General features: G+C 48.8%; 2 protein-coding genes across 3 annotated transcripts in view; both read right to left on the bottom strand.

The window, feature by feature from the left end:
- ADGRD1 (adhesion G protein-coupled receptor D1) overlaps positions 1 to 8,111 on the bottom strand; it is a 117,918-nt gene extending 109,807 nt beyond the window's left edge. The window contains exons 1-4 of one of the 2 annotated variants that reach the window (XM_021543961.3): positions 7,757 to 7,840; positions 7,624 to 7,660; positions 4,637 to 4,720; positions 1,658 to 1,753 (exon numbers count right to left, since the gene is read on the bottom strand). In XM_021543961.3, coding sequence (XP_021399636.1) covers positions 1,658 to 1,753; positions 4,637 to 4,720; positions 7,624 to 7,660; positions 7,757 to 7,825 — 286 coding nt within the window. In that variant the 5' untranslated portion in view covers positions 7,826 to 7,840. Of the gene's footprint in view, positions 1 to 1,657; positions 1,754 to 4,636; positions 4,721 to 7,623; positions 7,661 to 7,756 lie in introns of both variants that reach the window. The other variant, XM_021543959.2, reaches the window with a different exon arrangement.
- Positions 8,112 to 19,160: 11,049 nt separating this feature from the next.
- Positions 19,161 to 23,331, bottom strand: RAN (RAN, member RAS oncogene family). The gene is made up of 7 exons (XM_021543968.2): positions 23,210 to 23,331; positions 22,466 to 22,507; positions 21,540 to 21,624; positions 21,321 to 21,446; positions 20,185 to 20,372; positions 19,498 to 19,668; positions 19,161 to 19,404 (listed from the first exon to the last, which is right to left on the bottom strand). The coding sequence occupies exons 2-7, from the start codon at positions 22,499 to 22,501 to the stop codon at positions 19,360 to 19,362; spliced, it is 651 nt and encodes a 216-aa protein (XP_021399643.1). The 5' UTR covers positions 22,502 to 22,507; positions 23,210 to 23,331; the 3' UTR covers positions 19,161 to 19,359.
- Positions 23,332 to 23,348: the final 17 nt, after the last annotated feature.

Here is a 23,348-nt window from a genome sequence, read left to right as displayed (position 1 = left end):
GGAGCCTCCTTAGCTCTCAGAGTGCAGCTGACAGGAGGTGCTGGGGAGATTCTCCCCTTTGTCCTGGCTGATTTTAGCAATGCAGACAATGGGACAATGAAAAATCATAAATAAAAGTTCTGGTGGGCTGGGAAAGCAGTGAAAATTGGACTGCCTGTTTCTGAGAGGGAGAACATCAGTTGTTGGTGTGGGATTTCCTGCTACCTCCATCCTCTGGGATGGCATTCCTGCAAGGAGGATTCAGAACCTTGGGTTTAGGACCCTTCTTCATCATTTCCTCTGGAAAAAGGTTGAGAAGAGCTGTTCCAAGGGAGCTCCAGCAGTGAGAAGATATTTTCCTTTTCTCTATTAATGCTGTGAATGCATGTTTCAGTGTCCTCCTAGTTTGTCCCAAAACTTTATTTAAATATCAGTTTTCAGGTATCTTCCCCTCCCTTTGGGGGAGAAACCATCAAGCCCTGCCTGTAACTGACAGATAAAATTTAGTTCCTTTTAAAAATGTGTGTACTGTGGAGCAAATAAAACATTTCTAAGTTCTTCTCAAGGCACCTGAATTATAAATTCATCTCTGCAGGGAAGTTCCCATAAGATAAAGCATTTCTGTTCCCACAGCACTTCCTTTGCCACTGGTGTCACTCTCTCTAATGTTCATACTGAATATGCTTTATTGTGTGAGAACTATGCAAATGGTCTATAAAGCAGATAAGAGAGGACTGGAAGGAATTAGGGTCATTTGAAGTTCATCATTAATAGAGTTCCCATGTGCCAGCATACTTTTAATGTTAGAGAGTAAAAAAATAGTGGGTTCAGTATTCCAATATAAAATTCTTACTATCTGAGCAGCCCAAATGACAGTTTTACCATTTCCATCCTTCTCCTTAGGTCAGGTTTTCTGACAGTTTGATGTGAGTTAATTCCTAAGGCAAAGTGGGCACGAGGTCACATTTCAACTGCAGCCACACAGCACAAATGCAATGACTGAAATTAAGTGACTTTAAGCTGCTGTGCCTGTAACTGATTTCCAGTCTGCCGGGTTTCTGCCTGTGAGTTAGCATTTTCTGTTCTTCCTTTCATCTCCAAGTGTATGGATGTTAAAAAAATAATATAAGGACATATATAGAAAGATTTGCTTCTCATTTAAAAAAAAAAAAAAACCAACAAACAAAAACCCCAAAATAAACCATCATGTTAACCAAAGTTGTCATGACTGACAACCTCTCACTTCCAGGCTTTGCAAATCTGCTTGCATTTGTCTTTCTTAACATGTCCTCTAAAAACTATTATAAACCAGTGAAAAACACAGGGCTTCTTTTCCATTTTAGCCTTGAAAGACAAGAAAAAAATTTACCTGTTTGTTCTCATATGTTCCTCTGAAATGTCATCTCTGTTTCTTTTAAGCATAATAGCAATTTTTTTAGGTTTTGGAGGATCCCTGGGGCCCATCCTCCCATGGGATTCACGTGGAATGCCTCTCCCAGAATCCCAACCCAGGTAACACTGCAGGGTGCTTTTCCAGAAACGTGTGACAATGCAAAAATAACAATCACTTTTACCACATGAGCTCTTGAACCAGAACCCAGAGTTAACTCTGAATCCAAGGCTACAAGAGCCATCCACGCCTGACAAATGCAGAACAAAAAAACGAGAAAATCCTCACCTACAGTTGCAGAGAAGTTAGAGTAGGCAGAGTCATTGGTATTTACAAAGGTAGAGTTATGGGAAGGAAGCACAGTGAAGTTGTGGATTCTTAGAGCTGGGTGGAACAACAAAAGAAAATAAGCAAATGAGCAAAACAATGAATAAACACCATCAGTAATGAGCTGGCCAGTTCATATCTCTCAGCACAGCAGAAATCACAGATTTGTTGGTTTAATTTTACCACACAAGCACTTCTCAGGGGCTGGGAGTGTCCTGGCTGCACCTGCTCAGGGAAGGCAGAGCCACTGCAGGAACTGAGCAGAAAAGTCTGAGAATCACCCAGCTGCAGGTGGAGGCTGTGGAACAGCCTGCTGCTGCTGGGAACACCTACACTAAAATCCATCCCTGCAGGGCTGGGAGCTGGGGCAGCCCCAGGCTCTGTGAAGGGACGGGGACACCTGGAGCAAGGCAGGAGAGGCTGGGGCTGCTGGGCTGCAAAAACCCCCAGCGTGCAAAAATCCTTAGAGTGCAAAAATCCTCAGTGAGCAAAAAATCCCCAGTGTGCAAAAAAAATCCCCCAGCTGGAAATGGAAAGATGTGCCAGGCTCTCCTTATTTGTGCCCAGAGAGCAGATCAAAGCAATGGGCACAAATCAAAATACAAGAAACTCCATCCAAACATAAAAAAAACTCCAACTTTTTTATATCTGACTATAAAGTTTTATTCTCTAATTTGTTTTTCTGATTTTGAAAATTTAACAGTATCTTGCACACTGTAATTGTTTACCCTGGGCAGGCAAATAAAGCCTGATGGAAAGCACATCAAAGTAGATGAAGGACATTGATTTGGCATTTAGACCAACTGAGCTCATAGAACAAAAAGACAAATGCTCTTAGGAAAAGAAAAACACCCACAAAAACCTCCAGATAAAAATGCATGGAAAACAAGGGGTCAGGTGAAAAACCTGAGCATGGCCACTTTCTCTTTATTTGCTATATTTTGAGCTGATTGTTTAATTTCAATTGCTTCTACTGCTGAGATTTCCAAAACATTAATTTGCTGACACACTCTCACCACACGAATGCTTTGAGAGATATAAATCTGGCTTCACACACAATGACTTCAACAAATAAAATGGATTAACATGACGGACAGATTATGGTGCTTCAAGGATTTAAGAGGAGAAACATGGAATGAAAATAATTGCATGATATGATGAGTGGAAAAATAAGAAAGACTCTGCAATAAACAGAAGAGTTGTGTAGTCAGAATGGAGCCAAAACCAAGCAAATTGTCACCTGGAGTAGATTACAACAATAAAGAACAATTTTCTTGTATATCAAAGTGAAATATCAGACACATAAAACCTCTGCTGGAGGCAGCTGAAATGATATCGTGTCTGATCAGCACAATACAAACGACTGAGAGGAATTTGAGCCATCCAGTGCAAGGCTGCAGAGAATTCAGCACTGGCAGAGCTGCACTGCAGAGACAAACACCTCTGGCTACTGCTGTCCCCTGCAAGTAATTGTAAGACAAAATCCACCAAGTTTTTCAGCAAAGTCCTGCAGCTGGCTCGTTGATAAATTTCTTTATCACCATGTCATAATAGGAATCAAAAGAGATTGTTCCTGTGAGCCAGTCCCTTTCCTGTAAGTGAAGGCTTGTAGGGTCAGGAGTTTCATCTATTATCTGCTTTCGCTCTACCAAGACACTGAAAACATTTCTGAATTTTGCTGAAGTAAAATTAAACAAAATTTGAAAAACAATCTAACATCAATTGTCCTTTTTCAAGAGATGTATTTTTTATATATTATTTTCAAGCACTTTCAAAACATCTTGGTTATAATGTGATTGATTGCCAAAACAGAACTAGATACTGAGCACTTCACTCTCTTTGAAACCACGTGAAGTCCAGGGTCAGAAAATTACTTTAACACACTTTTAGAGAACTTATGTGGCAACTTTTGTAAGCCAAATAATTATTCTATTGCAGTCAGTAGGAATGCTGCCATCAGCTCCTAATGGAAGCAGAGTATTGCCCAGATATATTTCTGGTCAGGCAATTCCATTCCTTTCAGAAATTTTGTGGAAATACAGGTCAAAGTTTAGGCTTAAAATAGTTGAACACCTCTACAACAAAGGGATATTTTTGGATATTTATAGATCTTGTCCCCAGGCAGGAGCAGAGATCAATACTGCCACGTCTGGCACACAGGTTTGGGGAGTGCCCATCAGCACAAGCTGGAGCTGGCCAGGGTGTGAGAGAGCCAAAAGCTCCAGTGGGAGCTCCTGGGGTGTCAGAGAGCCAAAAACTCCGGTGGGAGCTCCTGGGGTGTGAGAGAGCCCAAAAGCTCCGGTGGGAGCTCCTGGGGCTCAGCCCATCCCCTACAGGGCCAGAGCTGGGGGCACCAGGGGCTGCCCACCCGCCCACCCCGCCCTGGCAGCAGAGCTGTCCTTCCCTCGGGGAGGCAAATCTCTCCTGATTTCGCCCAGCTGGAGAAGGAATTGAATTGACATCAGCTCATGCTGCAGCACTGCTCTTAGGGAAACTCCCAAAGGAGACACAAATGAGTGAGAGGTATCCAGAGGAGAGCTTGCACTCTTCTCTCTGTGGACACCACATGCAAGGTTCAGAAGTGCCTGAGGAGCTTGGGCATTTAACTCCCTCCAAAATGAAAGCAGAGCCATCCCTGCTGGCAGAGCCAGAGCTCCCAGAGCCTGAGCACCTGGAGCACGCTGTGTGTGTACCAAACCAGTGAATGACTGAGATTTCAATGACCCTTGGATCATAAACTCCTTATAACCTCAGCAATGCAGCCCATAACACCTCGGAGAACACAGAAATCAGCTCACAAATACAACAGAAACATAAACTGGAAAGAACCCTCAACCTCTGAGCTCCAAAGTCCCCCCCTTCCCTATCTCCTGCTGCCCCTCCTAACCACAGCAGATACAGGAGCTGTGCTGCTGCCAGGCCACGGAATGTTTTGTCTACCTCCGTTTGTGTCCCGAAACTCGTGAATTCCATCCACATCTTCCAAGGGCCAGTAATGGGAAGCTGACGCCAGGACTTTGAATCCTTTCAAGAAACACAGGTTAAAAGATTATTAAATAAAAGACCAACAAGGGGTGTAACAAGTCTCCACAGAAAATAACCATAAAAGAGGTCAAAAGGTTAAGTAAGCCAAAATGCTTTATGTAAATCAAGTGTGGCACACAAGCGAGGTCATAAATCAGAGCAGCAGAGCAAATTAAAGCCATATCTCTGATTAACCACTGCAGAAAACCTGCTTTTAAATCCAGCTGGTTTGCATTCTAATGGCACCTAAAAGGTGTAACAATCTCTGACTGACTCTGGGGTGTGTCTGGCAGCACCCACTGAACAGCAGCTGGGGAGACACTCAGAGACCAACACTCCAGAGCAATTTCCAGATTTCACAGAGACTTCGAGCAGTGCTGGCCAGCCCAGAGCGGGAGTGCAGGGGGGAAGGCTCAGCCTGCCCCCGAACATCACTGCTCCTGCCTCCTCCAGAGGGGCTGGGTGCTCCGAGAGGAGCTCCCACCTCCCACCCCGCGCCAGCCCTTCCTCCAGGGCCTTCTCAGCACCCCAAAACCCTCTGGGGCTGATGAAACATTCTGTTTTCCTGCACCTTCTCCTTACCAGCAGGTGGACAGGCTGACCAAGGCCAGCACCTGCAGGTTTCCATTGGCATTTCTGTCTGTACAGTCTGACTGACCAGAGTTTGGACAAATTTTGGGATGTGGGGTCACGTTGGGCCAGAACGGGCTGCCCAAAACAACCACAGTTTCTGTTAAGATAACAATTCTATTTTAAGGGTAGAGCATTACTAGTGTAGAAAAACGTGACTCGTAATTTCTTACTATCTTGCTTGCTACAAGAAACCCTTTATTTTCAAAACAATTACTTTAATCAGATGTGATGAAACAAATTTAGCATGTCTCGCAGCTAAGAGAGTTCGGGCAAGCTGGCACAGATATTCAGAAGTTTTTCCATGGATGCCCCATCATGGCACATCACCCCTCCAGCCTGGGTTACTTTTCTCTGGGGGAAGAGGTGGGGAAAAAAAGAGTAATAGGGACCAAGAGCAAGGGCTTCTGTCACACCACATTTCTGGCTCTCTGCCCTACAATCAGTTTTCATCCCAAGCAATCTTTCAGGAGACCGAGGTGTGAAGCTGACAGAGGGAAGTTTGTCAAACCCCATTTCAGCTGTCAGACACTACAGAACCTCCCCACACCTCATGTGCAGATTAACCCGAGTCACCAGCAGCGTCCTTTGGCTTCCGTGGCTCATCCCACTCCTTCCTTCACTTCTGAGATCAATCCCTTTTGCCGGTTTTCATGTCCTGGATACACACCAGAGCTTTCTATCATGGATACAAAGGTGCAAAAACTTTATTAAAGTGCCTAAAGCCCTCCTGGAGAGCACCTTGATGGCCTCCATCCTCCTGATGCAGCTTCTGAGGTGTGGCACAGACAGGATCCTAAGATTTATTTTTTTATTTTGAGTGCAAAGTTGATAAAATGGCTAAACTTCACAACGAGCAATTGCAGATGTGAGGAAACAGAACTCCAAGTTCTGCATCTTGTGGGGGTACAAGAACTACTCAGACTTGCTTCCAAAGTCAACTATACCAGAGATAGCTAACAAATGATTCACAACTGAATTCATTAATTCAGGATCTATTCTTAGCCCACCTAACTAAATGTTTGCCGTTGTCATAGAGGCTTTCCCTCAAGGAGGGAACAGAGCACAAACAGATAAAATGGGGATGTCTCGTGGGATGGAAGTGGGATGGACACGGGGTTCTGTGGCTCTCATCTCCGACTGCTTGGAAGGCAGAGCTGTCACTGAGAGGGCACTGCCAGCCTCAGAGGACAGACCCACAGCAGGCACACAACACATAACCCAAAACCTCCGGGCAGCCCAACCTCAGCTGAGCCTTCTGGAGGCAAGTGCCTGCTGCCCTGAGTGCAGAATCCTCTCCCAGGCAGTGACCCCGCTGAGAAGGGCCCAGGGCTCGGCCAGCCTGGAGCAAGGCCAGCAGCATCCCTGCCTCACAGCCCTGCACCCCTCACCCAGCATCCCTGCATCACACCCTTGCATCCCTGCCTCCCTCACCAGCCGTGGGACTCGCCCACCTGGGGAGGGTGGTTTCCCCTTTTGTCCCACCAGCCAGAGGCCACAGACCCTCGTTTTTAGGGAATAGGACTCTTTTTCTTGGTTTTGAGCAAAGGTGGAGCAGGAGCATTAATCAGGCTGAAGCTGCTCCCTCGCCAGACGTGGCCTCTCCCCATCGCTCTGCCTTTTGCTTGGGAATAATTACATGTGGTTAAAGCTGAAAAAAGCAATCCATGGGCCGGGAGCAGTAAAACTGTACTTGCACACCACCATGAGGCTTGAGGTTAAACTATTTATATAAACAGAAGGATCCTGCAGTTACACACACAAACGCTTCTGAGCTCCGAGTTCTTCACATTGGAAACAGATGAGAAATCCTAAATCCGCTCTGAAAGCGATGCCAACCCGAGGGGGAGGGCTGGGACAGGGAGAGGACTCGGAGCCACGCAGAGCACTGCGAAGTGGGCAGGCTGGCACCTCCGAGTGCATCAGGGAATCGAAAATGAGCATCGAGGGGAAAGGAAAAGAGTCTGTGTTGGTCTGGTTCAGAGCCTTACTCTCGAGGACAGCGGGGTGTACAAAGGAGTTTCCCACACAGCAAACACGAGCCATTTTTCTCCAAATGTGCTTCTACCCAGAACATTCAGTGGGTGGGGTACTGAATTCACAGGGACTGATACTTTTGACTACTACATCTTTAATACAGAGCTGGCATTCAAACAGGGGCTCTGTTTCTTTGGGGCTACTAAGAAAATTTTTTAAAACCCCACAAACTACAAAAAAAAAGCAAATAAATATTCGAGCACATTGTCACAAAGTGGAAAGAGAGCATTTCTTACCTGGGTGTTTGGGGAGCTGGGAATAGTTTCCGTACACCTGCACACAAAACATTACACAATGAGACACGGTGGGGCAAAACTTGCTAAGAGGACTCCAAGCACATCTCAAAACTGACCGGATTCAGAGCATTACCTGATATTTTTGCTGAAATAAAATCAGCAAAGAATAATGGCAACAGAGTAGAGATAACAAACTCTCCATGGTCTATTTAAGGTTAAAAGTATAGCTGAACTCCAACTCCTGCAGGACTTCAATCATAAGTTTTCCTTTGCGACTTTGGGTATTAAAAAGGACATTTTCCATGCAGGTTCGAAAGGTACATTCCTTCAGGGATGGCAAAAAACCCTTCCAGACCCTCCAAGCAGTGTTTCCTTGCTTCACCCTTCGGTATCTTCATTTAACTCGGAATAAATTGCCGTGTCCGGAGGAAAACTCACGGAAAGTCGCGCCAGACCCGGAGCTGCGCCGTTCCGTGGAGAGAACTCAAACGCTTCTGCTCCGACGGGTGCCAGAAAAGATCTCCAAAATCTCCTTTGCAACTTGGCGCTGCTGCCCCTCCCGCAGCTCCCCTGCCCGCGGGGCCCGGGCTCAGCGCTGCGGGCGGGGACAGCGCTGCCCGCTCCCGAGGGATGAACCGGGCTGAGCCGGGCTGAGCCGGGATGAACCGGGCTGAACCGGGCTGAGCCGCTCCCGAGGGATAAACCGGGCTGAGCCGGGATGAGCCGGGCTGAGCCGGGATGAGCCGGGATAAACCGGGCTGAGCCGGGCTGAACCGGGCTGAGCCGGGATGAACCGGGCTGAGCCGCTCCCGAGGGCTGAACCGGGATAAACCGGGCTGAGCCGGGCTGAGCCGCTCCCGAGGGATAAACCGGGCTGAGCCGGGATGAACCGGGCTGAGCCGGGATGAACCGGGCTGAGCCGCTCCCGAGGGCTGAACCGGGCTGAGCCGCTCCCGAGGGCTGAACCGGGCTGAACCGGGCTGAACCGGGCTGAGCCGCTCCCGAGGGCTGAACCGGGATAAACCGGGCTGAGCCGGGCTGAGCCGCTCCCGAGGGCTGAACCGGGATAAACCGGGCTGAACCGCTCCCGAGGGCTGAACCGACCCCAAAGGGGCTGAACCGACCCCAAAGGGGCTGAACCGCTCCCGAGGGCTGAACCGACCCCAAAGGGGCTGAAGCGATCCCCAAGGGGCTGAAGCGACCCCAAAGGGGCTGAACCGACCCCAAAGGGGCTGAAGCGATCCCAACGAGCCGGACCGAGCCCGGCCGGGCCGCAGAGAGCGGCGGTCCCGCACTCCCGAGCCCCGGCCGGTGTCACGCTCCCTCCTCCAGCTCCGTCCCACCCTGCTCCCTGCCCATTCCCATTTATTCCTATTCATTCCCATTTATCTGCCCCCGCTCCGGCAGGGAGGGAGCGCCCCAAAACCGCACCTGGGAGGGGCCAGGGCACGCCCAGGCCGGCCTTGGAGCACCTGGGCAGCGCTCCCGGAGGAGAGCGGCAGCTCGTGGAAGGGCCGCAGCTGTACTTCCGTCCCAAGGAAGCTTTAAAACACCGATTTAAATCGCACGGCGCGCTAAGGGACTGCTTTTGCTTTATCCGTTCCCAGCAGGGGAAACTGAGGCATCACTTAACTCACTTCCTCAGAGTTGCACAAAGCAAGGAAAAAACTTCAGTACTTGCTACGACTTTGCTCCTTATTTTAATAAAACTAATTGCATCTAAGAGTCATATAAGAGTCTCCCAATTGCACTCTATGTCACAAATATTAACCAGCACTTTACACATAAAAGAAAAATAGCAGCTAGAACTGGCTGATATTCTTTATTTTATCTGCCTTCTGGGATAAAGTCTTATTTTCAGTTCTCTCAAAGTTCTTTATTTTCAGCCAAATGAACTGAAAGACTAATATTTTAAACAAAATTTGATAAGCTTTCCATCACTGTTTGTTTCTTCCCTGCATTTCCCTATCAACCCCTTCTTTATCCTCACGCGAGCCACTTAAAGGTGATGTAGGCAACATCCGAAACTACAAATCAGAACCACAACATGCTAATATCTCAACAAAATCCAGACTATTTTACTTTTCTTTTGCCAGAAGTTATGTAAATATATTGGATAATGTTTTCAGCCCCACTCATGCAGCAAAACGGTCTTTATTTGAAATAGTTTTTAATGAGTGACTGCACAAGATTCTGACCTATTATAAAGTTATTTTCTGTACTATTCCTATTCCATTCCCCTTTCTGGAGACACACTGTGCCTGTACCTGCTCTATCTCCACACCTATCCTGTTATTTCCCTTTCTGGAGAGTTCTGTGCCTGTACCTGCTCTATCTCACACCTGTTCTGTTACCCTGCATGGAGATATTCTCTGCCTGTGCCTATTCTATTCTATTCTATTCTATTCTATTCTATTCTATTCTATTCTATTCTATTCTATTCTATTCTATTCTCCTTTCTGGAGAGCTGTACCTGTTCTATCTCACACCTTTCCTATTCCCCTTTCTGGAGAGTTCTGTGCCTGTGCCTGCTCTATCTCACACCTGTCCTATTCCCCTTTCTGGAGACATTCCAGCAAGACATTCACGCTGCATGAACGCTCCAAAGTTACCCAAGTTCAGTGCCACAAAATTTCAGTATGGAAATAAAATGTGGGTTGTGTTTGCAATCCTGATCTAGGGCCCATGAAAGAAGAATTTTGAAAATTTTGAAGTTCTGAGTTTCAGTTCCCACAGAAATGTAGTGATGACCAGCCTGGCTTTTGCCTATTTCCCTCCAGCTTTTTTGAGACTTCCTCTCTCGTTACTGTGAGCCACAATCTCCTCGATATCCTGAAGGAAGAGGAGGAATTCTGTGTAAACCCTACGAGTTCTGCATCATATAGTGACAAATAGAGCCATTCTTAGAAATAACAGAGAGCTGCAGCTAAAAATCCTGAGTAAAAATGAAAATGTAAAAAGAGAAATACAGGAATTTGAAATATTTGCCAATAGGGGCCTGTCAAGGGAAGGAATATGCTTACCAAAACAATTGTGAGAATCCAAGCAAACAAGTTCCCTGCCAGAAATTTCTGCAGAAACAGCAAACTGCAAGCAGACGTTGGAGATTATTTGCAGAAACAAATTCTGAATTTATTCCTGTGATGCTCTGGAAACACGATGTGCAAAGCCAGGCTGCTCCCAGCAGAGCCTGGGGCAGCACTGTCAGAGCAAACTGGAGCCACTGGGCAGCACTGGGTGGCCAGGCCAACCCCGGGGGGCTCCTGGGGAGCCCCACCAGGAACGGAGCTCATTTCAAATCCCTGCAGGTCCCTGAGGGTCCCTGGAGGTGCTTTTGTGTTCCTGGAGGTCCTTGAAGGTCCCTGGAGGTGCTTTTGGGTCCCTGGAGGTGCTTTTGTGTTCCTGGAGGTCCTTGCAGGTCCCTGGAGGTGCTTTTGGGTCCCTGGAGGTCCTTGCAGGTCCCTGGAGACTCACAGGGCAGCACTGGGTGCTGCAGCCCAAGCTGAGCCTGCAGGAGCTCACCCAGCACCTCTGTCCATCCTCACCCTCTGCCCTTCCTCACCCCTGCCCAGGACTGAGACAGAACCAGCACAGCTGCAGCTGACACGGACAGGGAACCCCAGGGAAGGACAGACAGCCCAGGGAAGGACACACAGCCGCGGGGAAGGACACATAGCCTTTGTGGCTGCCTCCCTGGATCCAGCAGAGGAACAACCCCTGGCAGAAGGTTGTGGCCCTGCAGAACACGGTTTGTACCGGGGTTTTCCTCCCTTGCTTGCCCCGGAGTCACCAGTGTACCGCTGGGGAGCTGGAGCATCACTGGGACAGAACATTCACACGCGTCTCAGGAGGATCAGAGGGCTCTGTGGCATTGCCCATCGCACTAGCACACTGCAGGTTCTCGGGATTAATGCCCTGGCTCTGTGGCATTGCCCATCGCAGCCCGAGCCAGCACAGCGCAGATTCCCGGGATTCCCGGGATTAACGCCCCGGCCGGGCTGTTCGCCGCTCGGTGCCACGCTGTCCCGCAGCGATTCAGCTGATGGAGCAGCACACATCCACTCGCATCCCACCGCAAACCTCCCTAAGGGGCACCAGCGAAGGGCCTGGAGAAGGGATTTTATTTAATTCACTTCCACAAATCACCCCACAGCTGTGTAAACTCATTCATCCGTCCTGTGCTCCAGGGAAGTGCTCAGATGCACACAGGTGCAATTTAGTTAGATTTGCACTTTAAAAAATCATTTGCCAGCTGCCTCACCTTCCGAGAGACTGAAGAATGTTTCTTTCTCCTTTTCCTTGATGTATTACAATCAAACCCCGGTAATGGGTGATACTAATTGGCCAGCCACGGCAGAGTCACTCGGGATGCAGCGCTGGAGCCCCCTGGCTCCGGAGAGGAGCAGAAAACACAAACCTCACTTAAGTCAGAAGATTTTTGCTTTAAAAAAAGCGCAAAAATTGATCCTTTAAAACATTATCACCCTGTTAATCTGCATTGATGTAGGAGATGGGGATGAGTCAGAAGAGGCTGAGCTGTGCTTTTCCTTAAGGTTTCCAACACACAAGTTCTGTTTTCCCTCCAAAATCCCCTAACAGAGGGCATCGAAGGGCGGCCACTGCCCAGGACAGATCAAGTCATTAACGATGCTTTCATGGAGTCATTAACGATGCTTTGGTCAGGCTGTAATTAACGATGTTTTGGGCAGACTCCTCAGCTCGTAAGAGCACCACGGGAAATCTCTGAGCGCTGGAAGGACGAACGGAGCAGCTCGGAGTGGGGAAAGAAAACAAACACAAACCCTGCAGTTAGCGAGGCCAACGCTAGCATGGAAAAATATTTTTCTAATTAAGATTATGAGAAGTTGCTGGTCGATGCCAGAAAACAAAAACACAGCGTTTTGGCAATGAAATTTAGTCCTAATCAAGTGAAAATGCTTTTATTGTGCAACATATGTAATATTAAGCTGATTATATATATATTCTTTATGAAAACATTAAGACACTGATGATTCAAAGACCAATTAAGCAGGTATATAAAACCATACAATAAATTATACATTAAAGTTTCCCTAAATGAGGTCCCAGCTCCTAACAGAGTTATTGGATTAGCCCTTTTATTGTCTGTTTTCTGTTCATTGGACTTTTTTTGCGTCTTGATACTGCCTTGAATATCTGACTCTGCGTGCTGAAGAAAACATTAGATTTTTGCTAAGTAGTTTAGGATTTTGTGCCAATCTCAAAGATTTAATTTAATCAAATCTTTGATTATCTGAGCCTTAATGTCAAGCTTAAGTAAAATTGGATAATTGTATAAATAAAATGTTTTACAAATCCTTTTTCTTTATGATTAAGCCAAATCCTTTTTGCCAGAAGCCCCTGAGTGTAACTGGGTATGTTCTGGGGCCACTCAGGAACTCAGATCTTCTTAATTACACAAATACCAAAACCACATTTATAATATTATATGGTAATGATGAGTAATCCCTAAACCACGACAAACGTTGCCTCTAGGATTTGTGGCAGCTCCTCTCTTGCAGTTTCACAGCTTTGCCTCCTGCGCCTGGGGGTGAAAGCAGCTCCAGGGAGGTCTCGGTGCCTGCCTTGTGCAGGGCTCAGGCACTGCAGGAGCAGGCAGCAGCCTGGAAAGAATTCCAGCAGGGACAGAGATCCTCACAGCCACTGAACCAACTCCTCATCCCTGGGGAACCACTTCTGCCTTTGGAGCCTCCTGCTGCAGCCTGGAAAGAATTCCAGCAGGGACAGAGATCCTCACGGCCACTGAACCAACTCCTCATCCCTGGGGAACCACTTCTGCCTTTGGAGCCTCCTGCTGCAGCCTGGAATGAATTCCAGCAGGGACAGAGATCCTCACAGCCACTGAACCAACTCCTCATCCCTGGGGAACCACTTCTGCCTTTGGAGCCTCCTGCTGCAGACCTGGGGGCAAAAGCAACCAGAGGTGGGGACAGGACAGGGAGAGCTGCAGAGGCCCCAGATCCTCACTGCTGCTGAAATCTGAGCAGTCATCAATCTGAAATGCAGCTCATTAACTCACTTAACTCATTAACTCACTTAAAGGCATGGAAAGGAACAACTCCAGGCGCTGAGTCCTGGCTCTGGGCCACCCCTAAAGCGAAGGCAGCACAGACTCTCCCCATGGGTTCTGCTGCCTTCACCCTCACTCTGCTGCAGTGCTGCACAATCTGAATAATCACTCACATCTGTCGGCTGAACAGCCATCCCAACGATCCTAAAATCACAAGACACACCCTAGAATCATGGAACTGCCTAAAAACATATTTTCAAAACAATAAATGAAAGGGAAAAAAACTCAAACATTTTTATCTGCCATTGTTCTTCATGCACACTGCAAGAAAGTAAACTGGAATAAAACCAACCATTCAAAATGTGATTTTGACTATGAAAATGGATCTGATATGGAGATCAAAGAAATCCTCCTTTCTTTTTCTAGAGGATTTGTCAATCTCTCAGTGATTTTCATAGGCTCCTTAGAGAAATGTCGTTTTCAGATGTCATTGCAGCTAGAGACACCTGATGCAACCTGATTCATATCTCTTTTAATTAGTTAGAAATTCTGATTTTTCAAGAGATTAAGTGTTTCCCTTCTGGGCTCTAAGACTTTTTTAGCATATGCAAAGTCAGCTGGGATAAGGAGCAGGAGATGGAAACACCAAGGAACACCCAGCACTTCAATCTGTAGAGTTAAATATGAGAACAGTTCTGTAGGCAGGTCAGTTCCTGTGGAAATGGCATTACAAAACTCAGCATGTCAGATTTGCAAGCCAGGGATATATGCCATGTATTTAGGATTATTTGCTCAGAGAGAATAAAATTACCAATCCTCTGCTAGTAGAGAGCCACTAGGAGCCAGTATCCCCTCCAGAGATGACAATTAAAATACAAACAAGGCTGGAAGCGTGATGAACTCCAGCAGATGGCTTTGCTCTCCCCACAGTTAATATCTGCTGTGTTTTGCTGGGTGCCAGAGAAAAACCAGGGCAGAGCTGCTCCTCCAGCTCCAGAGCTGAGGCTTGTGAGGAGGAGCATCTTCCTCCCCCTTTACTCCTCCCTGTGGCAAACGGGACCCGTAATGCTCGGGACACCAATCCTCCCAGCTTTCTGTTCACTCTGCTACTCACGGTGTAACTTTACTACAGGATCAGCCCGTGAATGCCATGACAGAACTGTGCTACGTTTGGCCATTGCACGTTCCTCGACACGTTTTTTTGGTAATATTTGCTGGTCAGCACCTAGTGGATGACTTTTTCCCCAGGTGAAGCTCTACTTCAGTTCAATGTCAGTTATCAATGCTGGCTGTGCTCCTGCCACAAGCCCTGATTCTAACAGCTCTCCAGCACAAATGGGATAAATTGAGGGGCAGGGGATGGTGTGCCTTGCTGTGCTTTGCTGTGCTAACAGTATCAGGATGAAGAAATCCACCTGCAGTGCTCAGTCTGGGCACGTTTCACACTTCTGGCAGATGTCACCTGTAGAAATGTAAAAATCAATGTAGAAATGTAAAAATCAACGTAGAAATGTAAAAATCAATGCAAAATCCAATGTAGCAATGTAAAAGTCAAGATAGAAATGCAAAACTCAAGGTAGAAATGTAAAAGTCGAGGCAGAAATGTAAAAATCGAGGTAGAGAAGTGAAAGCCGAGGTAGAGGAGTGAAAGCCGAGGTAGAGAAGTGAAAGCCGAGGTAGAGAAGTGAAAGCCGAGGTAGAGAAGTGAAAGCCGAGGTAGAGAAGTGAAAGCCGGGGTAGAGAAGTGAAAGCCGGGGTAGAGAAGTGAAAGCCGAGGTAGAGAAGTGAAAGCCGAGGTAGAGAAGTGAAAGCCGGGGTAGAGAAGTGAAAGCCGGGGTAGAGAAGTGAAAGCCGGGGTAGAGAAGTGAAAGCCGAGGCAGCGATTAATTTCCAAAGGGAGCGAGAAGCGCTGGGCGGGCGGCGGCCGCCACCGCGTGGCCAAAATGGGAACTGCAGCGGGGTCTGGGGCAGCGGCTCGGAACGGCCCAAAACGGCTCGGAACGGCCCAAAACGGCTCGGAACCCAAAACGGCTCGGAACGGCCCAAAACGGCTCGGAACGGCCCAAAACGGCTCGGAACCCAAAACGCTCGGAACGGCCCAAAACGGCTCGGAACGGCCCAAAACGGCTCGGAACCGGCCCAAAACGGAACGGGACCACCCCAAAATGGGCTCGGAATGTCCCGGAACGGCCCAAAATCGGCCTAGAACCGGCCCAAAATAGCTCGGAACCCCCCCAAAATCGGCTCGGAATGTCCCGGAACGGCTCCGTCTGCTCAGCGGCTCCCTCCCGCTGCTCCCGGAAAAGGGAATTCTGCAGCACCACCCCATCTCCTGCCAGGGTAAATTTAAAGTTCCATCAGTGCTCAGTGAGCCAAGAACTGCTCTCAGCTGGTTTGAGCTAGCACAACCTGCAGGTGACCTGTCCCAGACGGTTCTTCCACACATGAACTTGGCAGAATTCTCATTTGCTATAGTCTGAAATAAGTTTTATACCTAGACCTCAACTTAAGTGTTCAAATAAGATATCCAGTACAAATAAGAAATAAGAATACTCAATCCAGAATCAAGACAATTAATAATGCCAAAAATCCCAGATTCTTTGTTAATTATGAACCACCTTTCAATTTATAAATGCAACAAAACTCTCTGGGCTTGAGCTCTTTCCCTAAAACCTGCCCAGAGAACCCACTCCTAGACCCAGAAATACTTTTTTTTTTTAATGCTGTAATCCATTTAAAAAGTCTGACAGGAAAGCTAACCTTTGTATTCTCAGTCTAAACAAAACACACAATGCTCCCCCTCCAGTACTATTTTTGAAAGCCACCAAGGTGGAAAAAAGCCATCAGCAAGTTGCCTTTGGTTTTGTGCAGTGGCAAGTTTATAGAGCAGGAGCAACAGGAATTATCATCACTGCTGGGAAATCAGACTGGAACAGACTCTCCACTGGAAAAAGTCCTTACTTGACTGAATAGGGAAAGATTTGTTTTCTCTAAATCCAGCTAGTGAAAACTTCTTTAGCATGGTTGTAGATAAGGAACTTGAACTAAGCACTCTGCACGTGCATTTAAAGCTACCCACACTATTTAAAATCAAGTTTTAACAGGGACTAAATGTAACAAATGCTGCAAGAGGGCTTTAACTCCGCTCCCAAAACACTGCAAATTGCTTTCCAGCAGGATGAGCACTGTCTTTCAGAGCTTGGGAGATGCACTAGATCAGAGCAAAGCTCCCAAGGTGGAGCAGTTCCTGCAGCTTCTCCTACTGCAGCTGCTCTGCAGGAGCCACCCAGGACAGGCCCTGCCAGGCAGGTGAGACACGCTGAACCTGCACAAGCCCCACTCTGTGCTGCTGCTGCTGCTGTTCTGCAGGGGTGCCAGCACTGCAGCAGCATCCCACGCTGGCAGGGGAGCTGTGAGCCCACTCCAGTGCTGCTGCTGTTCTGCAGGGTGCCAGCACTGCAGCAGCGTCCCACGCTGGCAGGGGAGCTGTGAGCCCACTCCAGTGCTGCTGCTGTTCTGCAGGGTGCCAGCACTGCAGCAGTGTCCCACGCTGGCAGGGGAGCTGTGAGCCCACTCCAGTGAGCCCACTCCAGTGCTGCTGCTGTTCTGCAGGGTGCCAGCACTGCAGCAGTGTCCCACGCTGGCAGGGGAGCTGTGAGCCCACTCCGTGCTGCTGCTGCTGTTCTGCAGGGGTGCCAGCACTGCAGCAGCATCCCACGCTGGCAGGGGAGCTGTGAGCCCACTCCAGTGCTGCTGCTGTTCTGCAGGGTGCCAGCACTGCAGCAGTGTCCCACGCTGGCAGGGGAGCTGTGAGCCCACTCCAGTGAGCCCACTCCAGTGCTGCTGCTGTTCTGCAGGGTGCCAGCACTGCAGCAGCGTCCCACGCTGGCAGGGGAGCTGTGAGCCCACTCCAGTGCTGCTGCTGTTCTGCAGGGTGCCAGCACTGCAGCAGCGTCCCACGCTGGCAGGGGAGCTGTGACAGGACACCACCGACACGCTGTGAGTGCACACAAACCCCACTCCGTGCTGCTGCTGCCGGTTCCTCTCCAGGGGTGCCAGCACTGCAGAACTGTCCCACGCTGGTTGGAGCAGCTGTTTCCAGCAGGGAGAGCGCGAAGCCACAAAAGCCACCACCCCAGACCCAGCAAAGCAGCAGCCAAGCCAGCAGGATCAGCCATGGCCTGCACAGGAGTTAGCAACGACACCCGCAACAGCCCACAGCAGAAGTTAAGAGCAGGATTATGCAGCAAGAGTCAATGAAACATTAAGTTTGTCCCTCTACAAACACCAAATGTACAACATCCCTCATCTTCATCCAGGAGCTTCAAGTTTTAAACGCTTCTGAGTAGCCAAAAACCCCAACCCCCCAAGAATTTCCAAACTGAACTAAAAAATTACTCCTTTACAGCAATGTGGCACAATAACCATAGTCCAGTTTTTGCTACCAGGCAGCAAAAGTTGAATATTGAAGTAATTCATGTACACAAAAATGCCAGTTAAAAGGAATAAATGAAATGCTCCACTTTATTAAGAAACCAAAAATACAAAACTGAAGAGTTCAAGACTTCATGTACTCAAACACTACTGAAAAAAAAATTCCTAAACTTAAGTTTTGCTTACTAGCAGTACTAATATTGACCAAGGTTCATCTCTACAAGGTAGTGTTAAAAGTTGACATTTTCCACCATTTGTGCTGTAATAAGCCAGTTTCAAATTAAGAACTTGGTGCAGTTACAGTAAAGTCTAGATGTCTCAGTCACTGTGGCTCCAGCTAAGATAGCAATGGGAAGGCAAGAGCATTTTGGCTCAAACCATGGCTGTTTTCTGGTCAGTGAGTTTGAAGATGCTTAGAATTGGTTTAAGCAGCTATAGCTTTACTGCTGTTCCATGCAAAGACACAGCTGAAGTCAGCTCACAGGCTTGGATGCCATTTGCTTCTGGCTGCTAAAAGCAGAGCTGAGGGTACCTGTGGTGCCAGTGAGGAGCTGAGGCTGCACAGAACTGCAGCATGTGCAGGCAGAGCTGCAGGCTGTGCTCTGCACCCTGCAGCAGCATTGCCCCTGCTGGGAACGCTCCTCCAGCCGCAGCCGTGCCCACCGCTGCAGCTCTGCCAGCCAACAAAAGGACAGGGGAACTGTTAGCTCTGAGTTAGCAAGAGGAGCTTAAGATGAGAAGCAGGAAGGAAAACAGAATGACAAATGCAGTAGTAGACAATCAAGTATTACCCTCAAATGAAGAACAGAAGACACTTTGAACAGTTTTCCTAACAATGCATGAAAGTTCACTTGCTTGGAGATACTTGAAATACAACTTTATTACCTAAACAAAAGGATGGGAATGACAGAAACAAGATTTTCCACTTAACACTCTGATGTGACTGCAGCAATCTTATATTTGAAACTCAAAAGGGGAAGTAATTGCAGTCCAAAAAACAGCTAAATATGCAGGTCCAAAATATGAATGTTTTTTTTGTTTTGGTTTTTTTTTTCATTTTGTTTTGTTTTTTGTTTTTTTTTTAAACTGCCACATTCACTCTCCGAAGCCCATTCATCTCTTTCAGCATCCCAAAGATTAAGCACATGTTCTGTTCAGCTAGATAATAAAGTGGCAAACACGCTGCATCACCGACATCACAGGACAGTTGCCTATAAAACTAGACTTCTGACGCTGGGCTCCAGCTTCATCCCTCACAGGTCATCATCTTCATCTGGCAGTGCAGTGGTTTGAGCAATCTGCAACAGAGCAAGTCAGGCTTTAGAGCTGCTCTTCAGCTGTTTGTGCCCCGAGTGTGGCCCCAGGCAGCCCATCTCCCCCCCGCCACTGACCTGTAAGTCTTGCTCATACTGTGCTGCCAGTGCTGGGTCCATAACAACTTCAGGAGGTGCAAGTGCAGGCATGGCAACAAACTCCAAGTTGGGATCTCCAATTAGCTTCCTAGCAAGCCACAGGAAAGGCTTCTCAAAGTTGTAGTTACTCTTAGCTGAAATGTCATAATACTGAAAAAGGCACATATTAGACATTTTAAAAACCCTCGAATATTTAGAGAATATAAAGATGAACGCAACCAACTTTTACCGTCCCTTTTTTTTGACTGCATGGCTTTTGTTTCCATATTCATAAGCATTTATGGTTTAAGTATCTAGAAACAAAGAGTTTCAGGCAGAAACCATTAACTGAAAGGCTATCAAATCTCATCAAGGACAAGACTTTCAGGAGGCAATAGTGCACGTATCCTTCTCCCACGACATGCTCTGCTCTAGCCCCAGTCCTGTCACAGGATGAGATTCTGAGCAGTCACAGCCAAATGCACACAAGTTCTTTAAGAACTTAGCACAGCTTCTGCTCCAGGCCAGTGATGATCATCCTTAACACCATCCCCTGCCCTGAATTTTGGTTTGAAGAGCCAAACAGAAGTGAGGCTGCCTACAGTGACAGAGGCTGAGCACCCACATCACCATCCAAAGCCCAGCGGTGCTCAGAGGACAAAGCCAACTGGATTCCTCCCGACTTACCTGGAGATTCTTCTTCCTATGGAACACAATGGATTTTGCCTTGACTTTTCTGTCCTTAATATCCACTTTGTTGCCACACAAGACTATGGGGATGTTTTCACATACTCGTACCAGATCTCTATGCCAATTAGGTACATTCTTGTAAGTAACTCTCGATGTTACATCAAACATGATGATGGCACACTGAGCTGCAAGAGAAGGAAAGTCAGGTTACACCAGGCACAGCCACTTGCTTACAACAAGGGATGGAGAAGAGGAACACAGAGATTCCCACATCAGGGTGAAGCATCTGCATGAACTCTTCCCTCTCGGCATCACCGCTGTGGCAGCTGCTGTTCTGTTAACCAGCTCTGTGCAGGAGCCCACAGAACCAGCCCAGGGCCCTATCACCTCACACCTGTGCTGCCCCATAGCAGAGCAGCTCCTCTTGCTAGCTCAGCTCTATCCCTGAGCAACGTGGCATTGCACCATGAGACTATACAGACTATGGAAGCCAGTGTGGATGTACCCAAATGCCTGGCAGAATCAGTTTAATTCATCTCAGAACTGGTTTAATTCATCTCAGACATGCCAATAAGGCTTAAAGGTAGGCTGAGAGCCTGTGGTCCACATCTCAGGATACCCGTGTCCAGAAGGGCTTCTCAAGGACCTCAAGAATACTTTACGAAAGTAAGATACACTAAAGATGTGCAGGGTGAGTGAAGAAGCAGGGGACAGGTATTTGCCAAGCAGAAAGAACACTGCACATTTTCAGAAAGACAGACTCTGGCATGAAGGTGTCCAACTGCATCATGGTATTGAAAATCTCAAGTTTCTGTGTTCCAAGGCCTTGCCTGAGCACAGCAATCCAGACAGAAATCTGCACTTACTGAAGCACACGTTGTCACCCCTTAACCACCGAGTGCTGCCAGTGCTATTGGTCATTCCATCAATACCAAAGCCCACAAAACACGCTGAAACACAACCTTACTGTGTTCCCACGTTGTCTGGCAAGGGACATTATTCTCTCCACGTAAGAGCTTGAGTTCTACGCCAGCTCATCACTGCAGCCACACTGACAGCTTGCAGCGCAGCCAGCATGAGCAGAAGGAAGGACTGAGCTGTAAGAGGTACAGAACTGTCCCCCCAGATCTTACCTTGGATATAGTAGCCATCACGCAGGCCACCAAACTTCTCCTGGCCAGCTGTGTCCCATACGTTAAATTTAATAGGGCCTCTGTTAGTATGGAACACCAGAGGATGAACTTCAACACCCAGTGTTGCTAGGGAAATAACAAAAAGCAGTGCATTTAGCAAGTCACAGATTGTATTTTCATTTGTAAGATACTGGAGCTCAAATGTTTCTTCAGACATACCTACATACTTCTTTTCAAATTCACCAGTCAAGTGACGCTTTACAAATGTTGTTTTACCAGTGCCACCATCACCAACCAGAACAAGCTGAGGACAGAAAAAGGAAGAGTCAGAGCAATGCATCTTGAGACACTTATCAGTCATTCCAGCACAGATACTACTCATTACTACAAAGAGCACAGCTCCTACAAGGTGCTGTAAACAAAGACAGAACTCCCCATGAAGCAGCTCCCTGTGCTGGGAACCAAATCTGTTAAGTCCACCCATCATGCTGTAACTCTGATCAGTCTTATCCAGCCCTTGTAGGCAAGGGCTGCACTGCAGAATATTTAGGGCTTTCAACCTGACTGTAACCAGATTCCAAGAGGAAATTATCAAAACATCCACTGGAGAAAACCTTTGCTACCTTAAAATTAAAGAACCCACCAACATTTGCACCATAAACTGAAACACACTAGTCAAGAACTGAAAGAAACACAAGTAACAACCTTCAAGAAAGAGTCTTCAGGACTTCTGGCTGTTAAGGTAACAAAAAGATAACCACCACCCCACCAGCCACTCAAAACACCAGAAAATTCCCTTCTGAAACACTTGCACCATTAGCACATGACAGAAAGCAAGCTACTCTAATTCACTCTGGGCAGCTTCAGTTCTTAAATTTAAAAATCATTCTGTAGGTAAAGATTCATTGAAAGCTATCAGACTGAATTACAGATAAAATAATGACACAAAAAAGAATTTAGAAAATAGTTTAATAGAGTCTTTTTGTGCGAGTTGTATTCAACACTTCAATAAATCGCCCCATTAAGGGAAGACCAGCAGTTCAAAACCAAACCCACCATCCACGTAGGCACTCGAGAGTGGTTTGTGTCACTTTTCTAGCGAAGGGAGAAAAAGCCCCGAAGGAAAGCGGGGCAGCGCGGCTTACCTTAAACTGCACTTGCGGCTCTCCCTGGGCGGCCATGCTGCTCTGCGGGGGAAATGGCAGCGTGAGCAATGGCAGCGTGAGCGGGCGAGCGCGGCGCGGCAGCGGCCCCGCCGGAAGGCGCCGCCCGCGTGCGGCGGAATGGCGGCGCGCCGCCGCCCGCCGGGCCCCGGCCCCGCTCCCGACCCGCGCCGGGCCCCCCGGCCCCGCTCCCGACCCGCTCCCGGCCCCCCGGCCCCGCTCCCGACTGCGCCGAGCCCCCCGAGCCGGCATCCCCCCGAGCCGGCATCGCCCCCGAGCCGGCACCCCCCCCGAGCCGGCATCCCCCCCGAGCCGGCATCGCCCCCGAGCCGGCATCGCCCCCGAGCCGGCATCCCCCCGAGCCGGCAGCCCGCCGCCGCTCGGGAGCCGCCGCCCGCCCTGCGGCGCTGCCGCCGCGGCCGGGCCTGCCCGCCGTCAGCCACCATGACAGAGCAGCGCCCCTGCCCCGGCCGGGCGGGCCGCGGGGGCCCCGCCGGCGGCCCTCGCACCGCCCCCTCCCCGCGCACGGCCGCGGCCCGGCGGCCCCGCTCGCGGGGAAAAGCCGCCACGCGCCCGGGCCCCGCGGCCGCGACGCTCCCTCAGGCACGGCCCGCCCGGCCCGGCCGCCAACGAGCCCGACCGCCGCCCCCGCTCTGCAGAGCGGCCGGGCGCGCCCCGATGGCGGCGGGAGCCGGGCCGGGCCGGGGGGCCGGGCCGGGCCCGTACCTCTGCCGAGACTCTCCGCTGCTCGCTCCGTGCGGGCGCAGGGAAAATGGCGGAAGCGCCGTTCAAATACCCGGACGGCGGCGGCGCGCGGCCGCGGGCGGGGCGGCGCCGCGCGTCACGTGGTGCGCGGCGCGCGGGA

The sequence above is a fragment of the Lonchura striata genome, chromosome 18, assembly GCF_046129695.1.
Source record: "Lonchura striata isolate bLonStr1 chromosome 18, bLonStr1.mat, whole genome shotgun sequence".
In the NCBI taxonomy this organism is placed as follows: Eukaryota; Metazoa; Chordata; class Aves; order Passeriformes; family Estrildidae; genus Lonchura; species Lonchura striata.
This window is presented reverse-complemented; position numbering and strand designations above follow the sequence as displayed.

Coding starts and splice junctions, on each gene's coding strand:
- RAN (XM_021543968.2), bottom strand. CDS start 22,501: ATGGCCGCCCAGGGAGAGCCGCAAGTGCAGTTTAAG. Junction 21,625..22,465: donor AGCCGCAAGTGCAGTTTAAG/GTAAGCCGCGCT, acceptor TTCTGTCCTCAG/CTTGTTCTGGTTGGTGATGG. Junction 19,405..19,497: donor AGTATGAGCAAGACTTACAG/GTCAGTGGCGGG, acceptor GCTCTGTTGCAG/ATTGCTCAAACCACTGCACT.